General features: G+C 39.4%; 2 protein-coding genes across 2 annotated transcripts; both read left to right on the top strand.

Moving 5' to 3' along the window:
* Window positions 1–1,366: 1,366 nt before the first annotated feature.
* Window positions 1,367–7,307, top strand: parp3 (poly (ADP-ribose) polymerase family, member 3). Its single transcript, XM_080495563.1, has 11 exons — window positions 1,367–1,537; window positions 1,829–2,025; window positions 2,118–2,243; window positions 2,591–2,770; window positions 2,901–3,039; window positions 3,756–3,991; window positions 4,087–4,242; window positions 4,361–4,447; window positions 4,524–4,701; window positions 4,795–4,938; window positions 5,336–7,307. The coding sequence occupies exons 2-11, from the start codon at window positions 1,846–1,848 to the stop codon at window positions 5,503–5,505; spliced, it is 1,596 nt and encodes a 531-aa protein (XP_080351689.1). The 5' UTR covers window positions 1,367–1,537; window positions 1,829–1,845; the 3' UTR covers window positions 5,506–7,307.
* A 3,213-nt stretch (window positions 7,308–10,520) lies between these two features.
* gpr61l (G protein-coupled receptor 61-like) lies at window positions 10,521–11,813 on the top strand (the record flags this gene model as incomplete). The annotated part of the gene is made up of 1 exon (XM_080495936.1): window positions 10,521–11,813. The coding sequence occupies one exon, from the start codon at window positions 10,521–10,523 to the stop codon at window positions 11,811–11,813; it is 1,293 nt and encodes a 430-aa protein (XP_080352062.1).
* Between the last annotated feature and the right edge of the window lie 5,869 nt (window positions 11,814–17,682).

Raw genomic sequence — 17,682 nt, 5'->3', positions numbered from 1 at the left:
CCAAGCATTGTAAACAGTTATTTATCACTAGTCCTGAATCAGGTGTCTCAGATATCGCAGAGGTCAAACAGACGATTGTCCTGACTTTGTTGTCCTCAAAGTGCTGTGAGTACAATGTCCCAATTATTTCATTTTGTTCTTTGACTCGTAGCAATTTAAAATGCGATGCCATTAAAGTTGCATATAGCCCTTGTTTTTGAAGATTCTTCTAGCAACAATGGAGTAAATTATAGTAAATCTGTTAAATGTAATATATACGAGACGTTTTTAATGTAGATTCTGGTGAACCAGTTTGTGCTTTCTTGTAATTTATGTAAATAAAATGTGTTTTTTATTAATACTAAAATGACCTTACATCTGTTTCTTTCTGCATGACATGTACAGTATTTTACAGTGGGTAACATATCCAGAAAACACGTTGAGGTGACTGACTAACACTGTAGTGCAATTAAATCTGAATAAACCTTGAAATGTTGTGGTCTGTAAAGATCTGTCAAATATGCAGTCATGCTGTATTTTCACATGTAATAAACTACTTTCAATCCCTCGTGCAACAGACGGCCAATAATCTATACCATGCTAAAGTCCCCACATATCTTTCATAAGTGATAGATCGACAGATGACAATTAATCTTGCAGTGCTTTTGCACAATCTTTGTACTTAAAAATATATGATAATGTTGAAGCAAAATAAAAAGCAGCCCATTTCTGTCCTGAAGTCAGTGCTGCCTATTTAACTTATTTAATCAACACCATCTGGCCTCACTAAACAGTCTCTAACATGACAATTACGTGCACAAATATCATCAGCTGATTTTGGGATGAAATCCACCAAAGCTGTCTCAGATAAATATAGTGAGCGGCCGCCAGCAACTGGATGATGTTTGGGAATCAGCCTCAAGAGTATCAGTGGTTTAACACTGCCATCTTGTGTCCACGTTTTCTAATCTGCATTTGAACAACAGGCTCTACGTCAACTCTCAAAAGTGAAGCTTTTACACACGGATGACTACACAGATTAATCTGTGTAAGAACTTGTCATTATACAATTGCATATACACAAGCCAGTAGCAGCATGTAACATAACATGTCCATGTTATAATTATAAGACCAAGACAATTGTGTCATCTTGTGAGTCAAAGAATTCATCACGCAAAGATATCCATTTTCCACCCCACTTTCTTCAGTTCATCATTGTAGGGTGCTAAGGTGCACCCTGGACCAGGTACCAGTTGAAGTGGTACGGTTGTTGTAGACGTGATTGTAAAACATGTACCGTCCATAGTTGGAGCGGGAGAGCAGCAGGTGGCGCCAGAGATTCCTGTTCTTCTGTAACAACACACACTGACTCCAGCAGAGGAAAACACGGACTTACAGTAAGGAAGAGTACGACTCAGCTCCTCCTCTTCCTCAGTCTGCAAAGTGGCTGTAAACTCACACGGAACCAAAGTCAACCTGCCACGCAAGCTGTTCTGCTTCTGTAACGAAGAGACGTCGTCTTTCGTTCCGCCGTCTTCGTGTCGTTGTCGATAAAAAGGTGAGTTTCCAGCTTTCGGGGGGGGAGGCGGGTTGACTCGCAGGTCGTTTTCCGGGGAAAACAGGGTGGAGGCTCCGTGTCTGTCTCGTCCCCAAACTGTCCAAACTGTTGTGTTATCGCGGGGAGGATGTGTTTTAATCACATGTGTAGCTCGGTTACTTAGCACTGGTGTGGCAAGTTGATTTATTTCGACTCGACGAGTGCGTGGCGCAGAGGGCTTTCCCAGTCGGACTTGTCCTCACATGCCCGGGCAAGGTTCCTGATGACGCGGCCTCACGTGACTCCGTGCAGGGGCTCCAGTCAGGACCATGCCACCCAAGAGACGAGCAGCCACGGCGGCCAAGGCAGGGGGGAAGAAAGCCAAGGAGGAGCCAGAGAAGCCCAAAGATGCCTTCACCTCTGCAAAGGAGGCCCTCCTGGCTGCGGGGTCACAAGTCAAAGGCAAGAGGAAGGTGGATGGTTACTGTCCAATGTCGGACACTGGAGAGGTACTGTGCACGTGAATACTCTTTATTGTCTAACAATGACTCCACCATTAATGGTAGACGATATTTGAATGTATGTTGTCTTTCTCCTCCAGGTTTATGAGGACTACGACTGCATGCTCAACCAGACCAACGTCGGGTACAACAACAATAAGTTTTATATCATTCAAGTTGTTCAAGTGAAGAAGAAGTTCTACACATGGAACAGATGGGGTAGAGTGGTGAGTGTCTCCTCACTGTGCATCTCTACTGTTATATCTATCAAATTGCTTTCTGGTCATTGTTCTTTTCTGTATTTCTAATTTATGTACTTTAAAGACTGTTTGCGAGCATGTAGTCCTAATTGTGTGTCAAGCACAGCCCTCCCCTTTATGTGTCAACAAACACTGGTGTTATTTGACGAAGTAAATAGACTGCAAGTCATTTCAACATTTTAATTTAACCACGTTGTTACTATTAACACAATTTATTAATTGCCTCATACGTTTCCAGTTTCTACACCAGTTTGATGCTTTTTGTCACATTAGCGTGATTGCCTTTGATTGCTTCTTGTCAAATATAAATACAGGGAGAATCTGGACAAGACAAACTTAACCCCTTTGATAAAGCCGAAAATGCAGTCAAGGACTTTGAGAAAAAGTTCAAGGACAAGACGAAGAACAATTGGAGCAACAGAGCCAATTTTGTGTCTCACTCTGGGAAGTACACCCTAATAGAGGTGGATGGTGATGATGACGCTGAGGTCAAGGTAATGCCACTAATTCACTGGCGTAAGTTAAATAACTGGTAGTTGCCGTTTTAGATACCTGAACTTCATTTGAAGCAATCGCACGTGTGTTTTGTAGCTGTTTGAAAGATTTCTCTGTGGGGCATTGCAGATCGAGTGCGTCGACGGGAAGATGGCCAAGGTTGTGAAAAACTTCCAACCATGCACGCTGGATGATCCGACACAAAATCTGATCACTTTCATTTTCAGCAACGACATGTTTAAGGAGGCAATGGAAGGATTGAACTTAGGTGGGTGTGTCTCAGTTCACTGTCTGTTTGTTTTGTGAACCGGTTTGCCAAAGTTCAGTGAGCTTAGAGTACCTGTTTTGTGAGATACCTTTAGGTTGAGGTTTACATTTGATGATGAGCTCAGCTATTTATGTTTATCTATATATTTAGACGAGTTCTAAATACATCATAGCCAACTTATTCCACTTTCCATTTAAATTAAATAAAGAGAAGTAGCAAGAGTGAGAAGACATCAAGTTGACATCAGAGAGCAGGTTACTCAACACGTTTATGACTTGATAGCGTTACGAAGCACGGATCAGAAACTTCCAGCTTTACATTCAGAAAACCTGTATGAAAGTATATCTCTGGAGAGAGAGGACAGGGGAGAGATGGCACAGACAACAAGAGAGACATTCAAAAACGTATTGACAATCGTTGGTAACATACCCACTTTTAGTTGAAGGAGACCAAGCAGACACAACTGCAGAATTTAATTTGCTGCGAAGAGTGAAGTCTGCATTTTGTCAACCCCTTTTTTGCCTCCGATCTCAAAGTTGTGCCCGGTGACCTTTAAACGGTTTCCGTCATTGTGAAAATAAATCCATTCAAGCTGAGCTATGGTCAGACTCTGTGTGCTTGTGTAACTCGAGCCAAACAAAATCAGCTCACACAATCATATCAACAATATTCTTATTTGGATTTGAGGTTTATTTTGTGTGGGATGATTGTTGCAGACATCAAAAAGATGCCTTTGGGAAAGCTCAGTAAGGTGCAGATCGCAAAGGGCTTCGAAGTTTTGGAAGAGATTGAAGCAGCCATGGGCAAAAAAATGGGAAGAGCGCGTCTGGAAGAACGCCTGGAAGAACTTTCATCCAAGTTCTTCACAACAATCCCCCACAACTTTGGCAGGACCAGACCGCCAACCCTTGACGACAAGGAGATTGTGGATAAGAAAAAAGAGATGCTCATGGTAAAATGTCTAAAACATAGTTTGTAATTAAATGCAGTCCTGTGAAGTTTTTCTGCACTCTTAAAGTCACATCTTTCTCTGCTTGTTCCTTAAAGGTGCTGGCAGATATTGAGCTTGCCCAGAGTCTGAAATCCGAGACTGAGAAGTCCCACGAAGACACGGTAGAGACCGTTCCTCACCAAATCGACCAAGATTACGATTCTCTGAAATGCAAACTCACTCTGTTGGACAAGAAAAAGGAGTCATTTAAGGTGTTGTATCTTTACTGTGAAAACTTGAGTACAAAGCCTTGCATTCTTTTTTTCTTCTTCTTATTTTATGTAATGTTCAACTCAGTGGGTCATTGCTTATTTTCTTTCTTCCGTCAAGATCGTTGAAAAATACTTGAACGCAACAGCAGGTGACTATCACAAACCCAAAATTCTCAATGTTTGGGAAGTGGACCGAGAGGCTGAGGTGAGGCGCCACAGATGACCTTTCTCACGTTTGGTGCCACAGTCTTGTGACCCAACACTTGCGTTGCACTTTGCAGGGACAACGCTTCAATGAGAATGATAATCTGGACAACCGCCGTCTTCTGTGGCACGGCACAAACGTAGCAGTGGTGGCTGCTATTCTGAAGAGTGGCCTGAGAATTATGCCTCATTCAGGTGGCCGTGTTGGCTCTGGGATCTACTTTGCATCTGAAAATGCTAAATCTGCAGGTTACGGTAAGTAAATAATCTATTTTTTTTTTTTTTTTTTTTTTTTGCTGTCATAATTGCAATATACTTGAGTCTCACTTTTTAATGGTTTACTTACAGTGAGCACCTGCAAATCTACTGGAATCATGTTTCTCAATGAGGTTGCCCTTGGCAGAGAGCACACCATCACCAGAGACAACAGTTCTTTGAAAAAAGCCCCAGCAGGCTTTGACAGTGTGGTGGCACGAGGCTCTGTGGAACCGGGTAAAAAAAAAAAACAACTATAAACTTTTAATATTGTGAAAAAAAATGTTCTATTTTTATATTAACATTTATTTAAGGCAATATTCACTTGTGGAACAGTTTACTTAGCCCAGACTTGCTCAGAACATAGACAATGTTTTAAAGAGTCAAACTGGAGTTTATCAGTTATGTGCATCAGTTCTAATAAACTGCAGGGATGCAGCTTGTTTTTTGTTGTTGTTTTTTTTAAGCAATAAGAGAATATACAAATTACTCAGAAAGGATCTAATTGTAAATCAAACCTGCGAGGTCAGGGTCCCAGTCAATGCATCGCCACTGTTTGGTGACAACAGTCCTCCGAACTCATAAAATTGCATCAGTGGAGATCTGATTTGTTACTTTCTCTTCTTTTTCACAGATCCTTTAAAGGACATCTTCATCACCCTGGACGGTAAGAAGGTTGCCGTTCCTCAGGGTACCGCCATAGATCAGCCTCAGTTTGCAAATAGCAATTTCTCCAACAGTGAATATCTCATCTACAAGGAAAATCAGTGCCGCATTCGCTATCTGCTTGAGCTGAAAATGTAGATATAACTCAAATCAAAGAATGAAAACAAGGTCCTTTAAAAAAAAAACAAAAAAACATTGAAAAGTCTAAGCGCTTATCTGCTTCCTATAGTGCATTGATATGTCATTTTCCCATATATCACCACTATTGTTATTACTAGGGCTTGTGTCCACATGGCATTTCTTCCTGAACATCAGTGTCATTTTTCAGTTGGTTCCAAAGGAGGATGTATGTGGTTTCATTCAGCTGTTGGTTTTGTACACCTTCATCCTCTTTTCAAATATGTTTACTGTAAGACAAAATCAATGACCTGAAAGTGTGAGCTCACAAAAACGTCAACAGATAAGACCCTTGTGTCCTAAAAACACCCACAGTCATGTACACAAACCTTGTACTTTTCAATCACACATCTAAAATCTAAGGATCAGAACCTTTTTAATCATTGACTTTTTTTTTTTTCTATCAATGTGAGAAAATGTAGAAATCAGTTTGTCCTCCTACAGTTTACAGAGAGATTATAGACTGCAGATGTTAAGTTGAAGCTCTAGAAAATTGCAGACTTTAATGTGACCTCCGTCACAGACTCTAAAGCAGCAGCCGATGCTTCTCAGAAGGTTCTGATGTAGGAACAAAGTTTGACGGTAACAAAAATGTGGTGCGAGTGAAGAATACTGTGTTGAATCGACTTCTCCCTCCTATGTTTTTTCTTGTTCCTCTGTTTTATAAAAGCAAAGAAGCAAAATCAGTGATCGTGTTGATCACATGCAATCTTATTTCTCAAACGTGTGGCTTATTTCACTTTTTTTTTTAAATTCTTTCTGCAATTCGCCACGTTGTGTATTTGTACAAGATTTCCAATGATTTATCTCTAAGTTTGAAGTTTATATCATGTGCTGCATTCCCAGTTTGTAAACACACTAAATACAGAAGAAGGAGAAAATGGTAGAAAATTGCCAAAATAGAAGGACAAATGGATGTAAACCTGCACACTTGGTGCACTTTTCCTTTTTCCAGTTGGGTTTCATACAGAACTGGTGAGTCTATAGGATGTGGCCATAAAGAATCCTCCTTACTAAAGATTTGTAGTTACAGCTGAGAAACGCCTGCATGCCTGAAGCCCGATGCATCTTCTTTTCTATCAGAGAAAAACACTTAAGTGGACACAGGCCCTGTCAGCCATTATGGTTGTAAGAAGATACATAAATGACTCATAGCTTTCTGTGCCTTATACATAGCTGTGCTGCATTGCTGCCACTTTGTCCTCATCCCTTTCCCTGTACTTTCTTTGCACCAACTACTGTTGATTTTGAATCTTTAGAAGTCTCATTCGCTGGTGTGGCTTTGATGTTTATAATATGATTATACTGCACCTTAGGTTCGACTTTGTACTGCTTTGTAGTCATGCGTTTCTTCATATTGCATCCACTTTGCAATGAAATAGTATTAGTGCTCAGCCTCAGGAAGAAAAAAAAAGGTTTTTTGACATTTAGAGGAATTAAGCATTTAAGTCAAAGACAACAAACTTAACAGTTATATAATAAAGCACTTGCAAAATATATACCCTATGCACAGAGATGTTTTTAATATCAAGATATGACTATCGTTAAGAACACCTGACATCTTCTTTACCCAAGAAACGTTTTTTTTTTCAATAATACACGTATGTCACAAATAGCTTGTTCTTGCACTTGCATCTATAAACTGTATTGCTAATGTCACTATGTGGTGCCAGGATTGAGCGCCCATTTGAAGAGAATCTTGCACTATGACACTGCTGGGACCTGTGCTGAGGTAATAAACGGATGTTCCCCCCTCAACTTTATGAAGTGTCTTCTTTTTTTTTTCTTCTAAATATTGAAACACCTGTTGATGCATTTCATGTGATACTGGTATTTTCTTGTATAAAATATGTCTGTAAGCATAGTTTTTGTTGGATGTAAAAAAACATTGTTCTTACATCTGATAAAATCATATCTATTACACATCAGAAATCGTGACATGGGCGTTGCAGGGTGCTGAAGCCAATCCCAAGACATTGTGACACACGCAAACATTTATTCCCCACTTGACTAATTATTACAAAACACATTTTTCTCGCTGTTGCTTTCAGTCATTCTGTGGGACAATTCATTCAGGAATTTTATTAAGATAACACGCCAAACAACTCTTGGGGGTGTTCATATACAAGTATTTGACCAAATTGTTCTCATGTACTTTCCCCACAAAATTTCCAATCATACTTTAAATTGGACTTGAATCTACATATTTTTCTATTTACACAGCAATGTATAATATTGTGGCATTAAAGCACTCCTTCAGATTTGGTAAAGGCATGCCGCTTCTATCTTTGTTGTTTGGACCCCCTCACCCCTTCCAATAAATACATTGACTTAGGGGGACATCGACAGGTAGAAATGTGAATGAATAAAGAAATCTGGGCAACACATTCAACTTATTTAACACTTACTGCTGGATTTATGTGGCAAGGCAGACCATCTTGCTATATCATTTTGCACTTCTTGGATTTAAAGATTGTAACGGACTCTGTTTAGGTCAGAAGTACACACACAACCATTTATATGTTGGAACAATTTAGTTTACTCGTTCGTCTTAAAAACACAGGTACAAGAAAACATCAAATCTCCCAAGACTCGGACTGGGGTTAGAATAGGTAACCCCAAGAGACACCAATTAGAGTGAAATACATGTCTGGACTGTAGAATGAAATAAAAGATGAAACTCATGCATAGGATGAACATAAACCCCAAGCTCAAGCAGGAAATGGCTGATCAGACCACTCACATTTTTAATAAACACATTTAAATATGTTCTCAGTATATGATTGTTATCTGGATGTGTGTAATAAAATTATCTACTGTGCAAATTAATCAGATAAAGTTAGAATGTGTGAAGAAAGAAACTGTTTAGTATATTCTTACAATTATTAAAAAGATAAGAAACATGAGTACCGCTGTGATTTACATATTTCTGCAAATCTGTGTTCTTTGATTTGTTATACTCATGATTATTTTTCATGACATGATTTTAGTTTAATTAAATCAAAACAATAAATATAACTATTAGTAGTTGAGGAAAATCTTAATCACTGAGAGACTGGTCAAAAAAAATGTGTGCACTTTGCTGACATAATTGACCAGATGGCACACTGGATTGTATGAGAGATGTCATGATATGGACTAAAACCAGCGTACCCGAAGGTTCAATCATGTTGCAATAACAATGTAAAAAAAACCACATAGTTTCTTAAAGCAAGCATTTGTATCACTGATCTGCCTACTATAGGTTCCACTGTTTTATTTAACTCACCAAACCAAGTACTAAGCAGGAGATTTATGCTGTACTCACCACTGACTCCATCGTTGTGCACGAGGCACATGCATCGTGGCAGCTGCAGAAATCTTGCAGGGCGGGGAACAACAGGCTTGTTTCAACATGTAACAAGGTTACTTTATCTTTCTAAATATTTTTTTTTTTTTTTACATAGTATATTTTGTAAAAGAAAAAAAAAAGTCCATATGGTTTCCAAAACGTGCACTGGCCTGCACTAAACCAAAAGAAAACACAATAAATGTACTGCTCCTGCCTTAAAGAGATCACATTGATCTATATGTGGTTCCTGAACTGAATGGAATTGGACAGTATAGTTTTATATATCTAAATGTGTTGAAGTGACTCCACCAATAATAGCATGTTCAAAGTTAGTTTGCAGAATAAAATAAACTGATGGTGATTAGGACCCAGGGAAGACTGAGCTCAAAAGAGGGACAGTGGACTGTGTGTCTGAAAGGGCTTAAAAAAAAAAAAAGAAAAAACATCAGCACACACAATCACACACTACAATGTGTGACAGTCACTGCCATACACAGCACAGGACTGGAGGAGGAAGGGGATTGTTGCAGGAGGGGTGAGGAGCAAGAAGAAGCAACTGAAACCATCATGCATCCAGTGATCAGCGCATCTCCATCGAGGAATTTATAGATTTGAACAGTTTGATGGCTCGTCCCACTCTTGAGAAGAGCCCCACTTCAAATAATGACTTGACTCTGCTTCACATTCATTTTCAGGCGAAGGATGTGATCGTTATACTTTTTCATGAAACAACAAGTCAAAAATCGATACTCTGGTCTCATGTAAACCACGAGTGGGACTTAAACAGAAACTCGGTCACTTGTGAGCCTGTCTGGTTTGAATGAGACCACATAAACAGAGGATCATGGGTAAGCAATTTCATGTTTAATATTCATCCATCTATCCAGTCATTTCATAACCTCTCTGGCTCTCGCGGGATCATGTAAAGTTTGAGCCAATCAGCTGATATTGGTCAAAAATGCTACATGTATTGAATCATTTGGTCATAAAAATCTTGATGGAATTTAAACTTGGCTTGTAAGTTAGTTCATATGTTCTTGCAATCTACTAAAACCAAATTCAAAAGATGAACAAAAATATTATTCATGAGTAAATCTTTATATCAGGTCAAGTCACTTACAATCCTCCCAAACACAGGCTGCTAACTTTGGACCAAAATGGCCTAAAAACATTAATGCATAATGAAGTTTCTTTAATTGTCTTGTGTTATTGCCAGCAGCAAGTAGTCTTGACAGAGCAGTCTGAATGCACGTTCATCATTATAGTAGGTTTATAATGTCATAATAATAATAACTGTGTTTTTTAAATGAGGGATCATAATCAATTGACAAAGTCCAATGATGTCTTTTATGGTTTTTAAAGTAAACAGTTCAACAGTTTATTAATTCATAAACGTGTGTTTGTTATTCTAAATGTTCACATATTCACACATGGCTATCCGTTATCATTTGCAATGTAATTGTGATATATTCATGAAATGAGCCAGACTATGTCTAAGAATCACATAATTTCATACCACTAATACACATAGGCAGATGTGAGGCAGCGCTTGAGTATATTCATAATGAGTCATCTGTTGTCTCTACACAGGACATCTGCGTATGAAGACGTTAAAGACACAAATGGAAGAAGTTGGAAACAAATAATGGCTGACAAAACTGGTCTGATGATCGCGTCCGTGTCAAATCCTTCACTTCCTAATCTTACCACCACCCCATGGGAGCCAAATCCCACGGTTCCTGCAAATGTTGGTGTTGTCACAAGCTCCCAGTCACAGATCAAGGACCTGTTCGGGCTATTCTGCATGGTGACCCTCAACCTTATTGCTTTGCTCGCCAACACTGGCGTGATGGTGGCCATTGCTCGTGCGCCTCACCTTAAGAGATTTGCGTTTGTGTGTCACCTCTGTGCAGTGGACCTGCTGTGTGCCATCCTCCTCATGCCCCTGGGCATCATATCCAGCTCACCTTTCTTTGGCACTGTGGTGTTTACTGTACTGGAGTGCCAGGTTTACATCTTTCTTAATGTTTTCCTCATCTGTCTATCCATTCTCACCATTACAGCCATCAGTGTAGAGCGTTACTTCTATATTGTACACCCGATGCGCTATGAGGTCAAGATGACCATCAACCTTGCAGTTGGAGTCATGATCCTCATCTGGGTAAAATCCCTGGTCTTATCTTTGGTCACACTGTTTGGGTGGCCAGCTTATGGACATCAGAGCTCTATTGCAGCAGGTCACTGTTCACTGCATGCGAGCCACAGTCGTCTGAGAGGAGTATTTGCTGTGCTCTTCAGCGTGGTTTGTTTCCTGGCCCCTGCAGCGGTTATCTTTGCAGTTTATTGTGCTGTGTACAAGGTGGCTCGTTCTGCGGCCCTGCAGCAAGTCCCAGCTGTGCAAACATGGGCGAATGCAAACCCTGCCAAGGATCGTTCAGACTCCATCAACAGCCAGACTACCATGATTACCACCACCCGCACTCGGCCCCAGAGACTGTCTCCAGAGAGGGCATTCAGTGGAGGCAAAGCCGCGCTCACCTTGGTTTTTATCGTCGGCCAGTTTTTGGTTTGTTGGTTGCCTTACTTCATCTTCCACCTGCAAATGTCTCTCACCGGCTCCATGCATAGCCCTGGGGACTTAGAGGAGGCTGTCACCTGGCTGGCCTACTCGTCCTTCGCAGTTAATCCTTTTTTCTACGGCCTTTTGAACAGACAGATCAGGGAAGAGCTCATAAAGTTTCGACGTTGCTGCCTGACCCAGCCCGCTGAGATTGGAGCATCCAGCCATGAGGGCTCCTTTCAAGAAAACTTCCTCCAGTTCATCCAGAGAACTACCAGCACTGCTGAAACTCGCTCCATTGGTCCCAACTCCAGTCCAAAAAACACGTTAAACCAGGGGATTAAGATTCCCGGACAAGTACCTGAGGAACATGCTTGAACATTGAATTACAGGCTGTTGGGCTGTTATGCAAAGTCATGTGACCGTATGTTTTTTTTAATGTTTGTGGCCTATTTATCCCCAAAACAATAGGCTTAAATATCTTTTAAAACACTTGCATGTTTGTATAAAAGAATATTGTTATATTTCTGCCTCTATTTAATAGTATTAACATACAAATTGTAAATAAAGCACAAGTGATGATATCCAGTGTTTTTCATCCAAAAAATTAGAACTGCAACAATAATTTCAGGAGACATGCAGGTAATAATATATGTAACATATTATTTCTAATATGATAGACCTCGCTAAATGAGGATCAGTCTTTTAATACATGTTGAATGTTCAGTACACTAAACTATTCATTTGTGATCGGCTTTTTCAATCTAGCCAAAGGTGCTATAGCTGTACTGTAACTTGACAAATTTAAAGCACTCCCAGGTTTGCAATGTTTGATAATGTTTGATGTGTTTGTATCTAAATTTGGAATCTTAACTGAAATGAACATGTTTTATTGTCATTAATGAGACCGACTCTATTCCACAAATGGATGAGCTGCCTCTTCTGTGTCACTCATGCCAGTAATGACACACTGTATACGGATTCTTCATTGACTGACCATGTTAAAATTTGATAAATGCAAATGTTTTTCTTCATACATCACTGAATTATAGTCTTCATTGAGAAATGCTTCCATGAATACCTCTGAGTTCCTGTGTGAAACAGATATGTTGATAGATGGCGAATGTCATCTGCTCCTGTCGTCATGGAAATTGAATGAGGCTCTGACTCACATAGCAACAGCCACGTTTCAGCTGGTTGTAGGCATTGGCGTTAGATGCTGATTGGAGTGTGTCAATTCATATGCAGACGGCTTACACAAGGTCCATAAGTTCAGATAGAGGCTCATAAATGTGAACAGAAGCCAAATGTGGGAAGAACCAATCCCTGTGAATATGGACTGTTATAATAGTGCCATTGGTATGGCGAGGTGGAGATAGCAACTTTACAATGGAAATCATTACTGAGCATTGATAATGCTCTGAGAGTGGTAACAAAGTGCTATTTTATGGCCTCCGCTCTTTGTATTAGTCCTTCACAAACAGCAGAAAAGATAGAATGGTGTGGTTACAGCAAATAACAGTAAATATTGTTCTGCCGTATGCATTTCACTGAGTAAAGAATATGCTCCTCTTACATAACTGTGACTGTGTGCTGAAAACTTAGGCGAATGCTACATTAGCTTCCTGACCTTGTGGATATTGACTTTGTATATATATGAAAAAAAACAAACAAATAAAATCATAGAAAAAGTAAATTTACATAAATAAGATTAGATGGTGCATCACACATTCAGGATAATACTCAAAACATTCTCAGGTATGAAAGACAACAATTTAATCTTTCATGACTCTTGACATATGATCCTCAAAAAGGTATACTTGAATAAAAATTCACAACTGGATCACATTGAAATGTATCAACAGTGTTTGGCAGAATTATTTGTGTCCGTACAATGGAAATACACACTATTGAATATGTTTAATATAAGAAGTTCTTTAGAAATAAAACATTTTAATACAATGCCCAAAGTGACTGAGTCGCACCAAAAAAAACGAAAAGTAATTTTTATACAGAGCAATTAAAAGAAGAAGATATTTTTTTTAATTTAAAATTTTTAGTGTGTTCCCTGAAATATCCAAAGAAGTAAACAAAAGCTTAAAGCTGTTTGAAAGATTTTGGTTCCTTTTAAAAGGCAAATGAAATAAGCACCCTTATACTGAAAAAACTTCTGTTTTATAAACACTGAAAAACTTTCATACTGATGAAGAAGCATTCTACATGTGACTTATATTTACTATTATGTTTGTAGTGTGAAAGTTCCCACATGGTGTCATATACCATGTGCTGAATATTTGATTCTGATGTTCCAACTTGTAATTACACTGAGAGCCAAAGCAGCTGTATTTGTGCCATTCTGAGAAATTTAAAGCTGAACTATTTTGGCTTTTCACGACTTTTTTAAATTCATGAAATCCTTCAAAGTAACACTGTTCTGTGAATATGGTGCATGGCAGAGTAGTGGTTCATTCTCTCATCTTATGTCATGAGTTTGGATCCAGGTCAAATATTTCAATATGGATTGTGCATGTTCTCCTTGTTTTTGCACAGGTTTTTTTTTTTGTTAGTTTTTTTTGTTAGCACTACTGCATGTTAGCCGGCATTGCCTAAATTGCACACGTCTTCTTGTGTTTGCCCTCTGATGGGATTGCGATCTCTTCAGGGCACCCTGCCTTCCACTTTCCTTACCTCGGATCAATTCTTGCATCTGGTGATGTTGAAATGGATACGCAGACGGGTGGATTCTGTCAGTGTCATCAGCTTGCCGTAATTAGATTAAAAGATAACATGAAGTAATGTCTAAATTATCAAATGTTGAAGGAGCATATACTATATAGTCAACATGGATAGCAAGAGAACCTGTCAGACCCTGAAACACTATTATCACAGGAATCAGCTGCAATATTCAAACTCTGTGACACCACTTTGTAACATAACATAAGAAACTGGAGATTTAAGGTAATTCCAACAAAAACCCAGATTTGGGCCTGCGCACTTCAGACACTTATAAAAACATCAACAAATTATACAAATTGGACTGAAGAGCATGTGAGGAAAAACTTTGTGTTGGGCCTATTTATGCACCTGTTTACATGACAGTTGGCAAACTTTTTTGTTAACCATCATAACATCTTCTTTTACATCATTTCAATCTAAATATGCACTGCCAGATGTTGATGATGTGACTGGTGTGTACACAGCGGAAGGCAACAGCAGGAGCAAACAGCTTTCACAGAGCCAGTTGTCTATAGAATCTACCGGTAATTGTTTTCATCCTGACTTCACCTGACTGGCAAAAATGTACACAACTTCAATGTCTTTAGCAGTTCACAATCTCAGAAGAATAACATGAAGGCAGAGCTTCGTGGTCTCATTTGTGACAAATATTTATAAAACTAACTGCAGAAAACCCTCCAAAAATGCACAAATGTAATTATTATTATATTTAGTGAAATCACAACAGTGTTTCAGATTAGCTCAACAGCTGAGACTATGGTGATTGTGTTCAAGTTTTACTTGTTCAGAAGGCTTTGATAAACGGCACACACTGGAACAACATAAAATGACTGCAACTAAAGCTGTCATTTAAATTCGTATCCTGCACCCTGTGGTCCCTCATTTTGTGTTAAGTGACAATTAATATCGCTTCAGTTTGATTAACCGGGAGAAATGCCATATGTAAGAATAGACTCTTTCAACCACAAATACAATCACAGCACAGTCTTATGGAGGCTCTTCATCACTGGTTTCCACATTAACCATTTATTCATCAACTTTTCAGACCCTTATACATTGAGTGCCACGGGCCTGCATCTCAAGTGTGAAAGATAATTAACTATTTTGGTCTGGTTCAGTGGAACATTCGGCTGATTGAACGAGGACCTATTACTACAAGAACAAACCACACAAGCAATCCATGACCAGCAGAGTGCGCTATATACTAATACGTCTCCCCCTTTCGCTTTAATTTGGACTTCCTTGACAAAAAGGCTTCCTGGAATCTTCAGTAAACAGTGAAATAAATGTTGTCTGCAAGGTGTCCAGGCGTAATGAAAATCCTCATTAAGATTTACAAGATTCTGATATCAGATTGCTGACTGTCTTGTGGAATCTTTAATGTTCAGATTAGTGGAGGTGATCATACAAACACAGCATGTAGGCAAACAATCTAATTATGCAGATATGTAGAGTATGTCCACAATGTGAATGAACAAATGATTTATAGAGGTTCACTACTGAAATAAGATGCATTTGACTGAGTTGGGGAATGTTTGCTGGGTTGGTGGCAGTTTGACGTGACAGTATTGTCAAGGGAAAACACTCACTGTGGAAAGAACATGTGGAGAAATGTAATGACTTAACAAACACACCTTGCATGCATAAATAACAGGTTTGTCATTGGGCAGATAATATAAAGCTGGCGAACAAAGTAATGCTTGGGCAATTTTACCCCTCAACAATATACAAAGAGGTATGTGTGGTAAGTCTTTTGCATGAATTCAATACATCCTTTCTGCCTTTGGATGGTTTATGGAACAATTACTTCCTGAGTAAGCTTTTACCAGTGCCCAAAGGTTTTTTTCTCTCCTCTTTTTGCCTGTGTTAACCTGCATTATAATAATGTGTAATATTGCAGAAAGGCATTGTATTTGGTGCCATTGTAGATAAAACAAAATAGACATCTCACAGCAATGACAACAGCTCCTGTTAACTTGTGCTGTCAGTGTTTGGACTGCAAGTGGGAGAGCCAAGTTCCAGCTCAGAGGGATGATTAGCAAGAAGCTGTTAAAGAGGTAAATAGTTTGTGCTTAATTGACCAAACACTGTCCTTGTGAAGACAGGGCTGTGTATCATCACTCTTGCAGTATTTAAGAAAGCAGACAGAGTTGTTTTCATGTCATTAGGGATACATATTTGTCACAAAGACATGAATGAGGTCTTCAGTTGGATAGACAGGTGGAAAGTGTCACTAAAGACAGGCCTGCAAAAGCCAATCAAGGCATTCCTCATGAAGGACGAGTGCAGTCAGAGGAGTACTATGTTCCACCTGGGTGTCATTGACAAGCCCTGCATCCTCTGGCAACACTCTATTCTTCCTCCATATTTCCATCGCTGCCAAGGACGGACTCAGCTCGGCTTAGTGGAAATGAAGGACCAGAGACCAGCAGGGGAACTGACGGAGGTGGAAGTGGATGTACACTCGGAAGAGCTGGATTTCACCCACGGTGACCCGAAGCCTCCGATCCATGACAGGGATCCCAAAAGAGTCAACAGCAGTCTGAAGGTAACAGGTGTGAGGTCACATAGATTCCATCAAAACATGTAGGCCTGAACAGGGAACAGACAGCAAGCAGTATCAAATGTAATAATAACAGTGAGTGGTCTGTAAAAACAAACTTTCTGCTCATTCCATGCATTCCTTTCATTCTGCTCTGTGGAACCATATATAAAAGGCAAATGTATAGTCAGGGTCGCCAACAGTACACCTGCAAGTGATTTGAAATGATTGATGAATGCTGTTTGAACAAATATAGAACTAATCATTTAGTCCTCAGTTATATATTCTCCATCTCCATTGATATCAGAATGGTTACCTAATGTTGAATTCTTTGTAAAACATTGCTTGCAAAATGCTGGCCTGAAATGGACATATTCACACATAATAAAAGGTTTTATTTAGCTATATAAAAGATTTTACAGAACATAAAGAATATTTAATATGTGCAGTATTTGTTTCTTTGTGGGGCCTGAAAAGAGGTGGATCTTGTATACCGGTTCATCCACACACTCACACACTCACACACACACACACACACACACACACACACACACACACACACACACACACACACACACACGCACACACACACACACACACACACACACACACACACACACACACACACACACACACACACACACACACACACACACACACACACACACACACACACACACACACACACACACACACACACCAGATTTAAGGCAAGTCAAGGTTAGTTGTGAAAGTGAAATCTTGGCTCAGGGGGTAGTTATTGCATTTTGGGTACATTACGTAGGTGCTTCAGTAAGATTTGTGTTGTCTGAGAGACTGCAGGGTAGAGATTACAGTTCCCCGTGACTGTGCACATGTTTGGATATGATTTTGGCATTGCCATTATATTCAAACACAGATCAGAATTTGGAATAAAGTTGTAATGATCAGGGTTGAGAAAATACGTCATGTTGTTGGTACATCCTCACA

Source organism: Blennius ocellaris (assembly GCF_963422515.1).
Source record: "Blennius ocellaris genome assembly, chromosome: 4".
In the NCBI taxonomy this organism is placed as follows: domain Eukaryota; kingdom Metazoa; phylum Chordata; class Actinopteri; order Blenniiformes; family Blenniidae; genus Blennius; species Blennius ocellaris.
Note: the sequence above shows the minus strand (reverse complement) of the source record. Positions and strands in the feature narration are given on the sequence as shown.

Excerpts from the sequence above, each read along its gene's own strand:
- parp3 (XM_080495563.1), top strand. The coding sequence starts at position 1,846 with ATGCCACCCAAGAGACGAGCAGCCACGGCGGCCAAGGCAGGGGGGAAG. Across the intron at positions 4,448-4,523 it reads AAGTGGACCGAGAGGCTGAG|GGACAACGCTTCAATGAGAA; the intron begins GTGAGGCGCCAC and ends TGCACTTTGCAG. Across the intron at positions 4,939-5,335 it reads ACGAGGCTCTGTGGAACCGG|ATCCTTTAAAGGACATCTTC; the intron begins GTAAAAAAAAAA and ends TCTTTTTCACAG.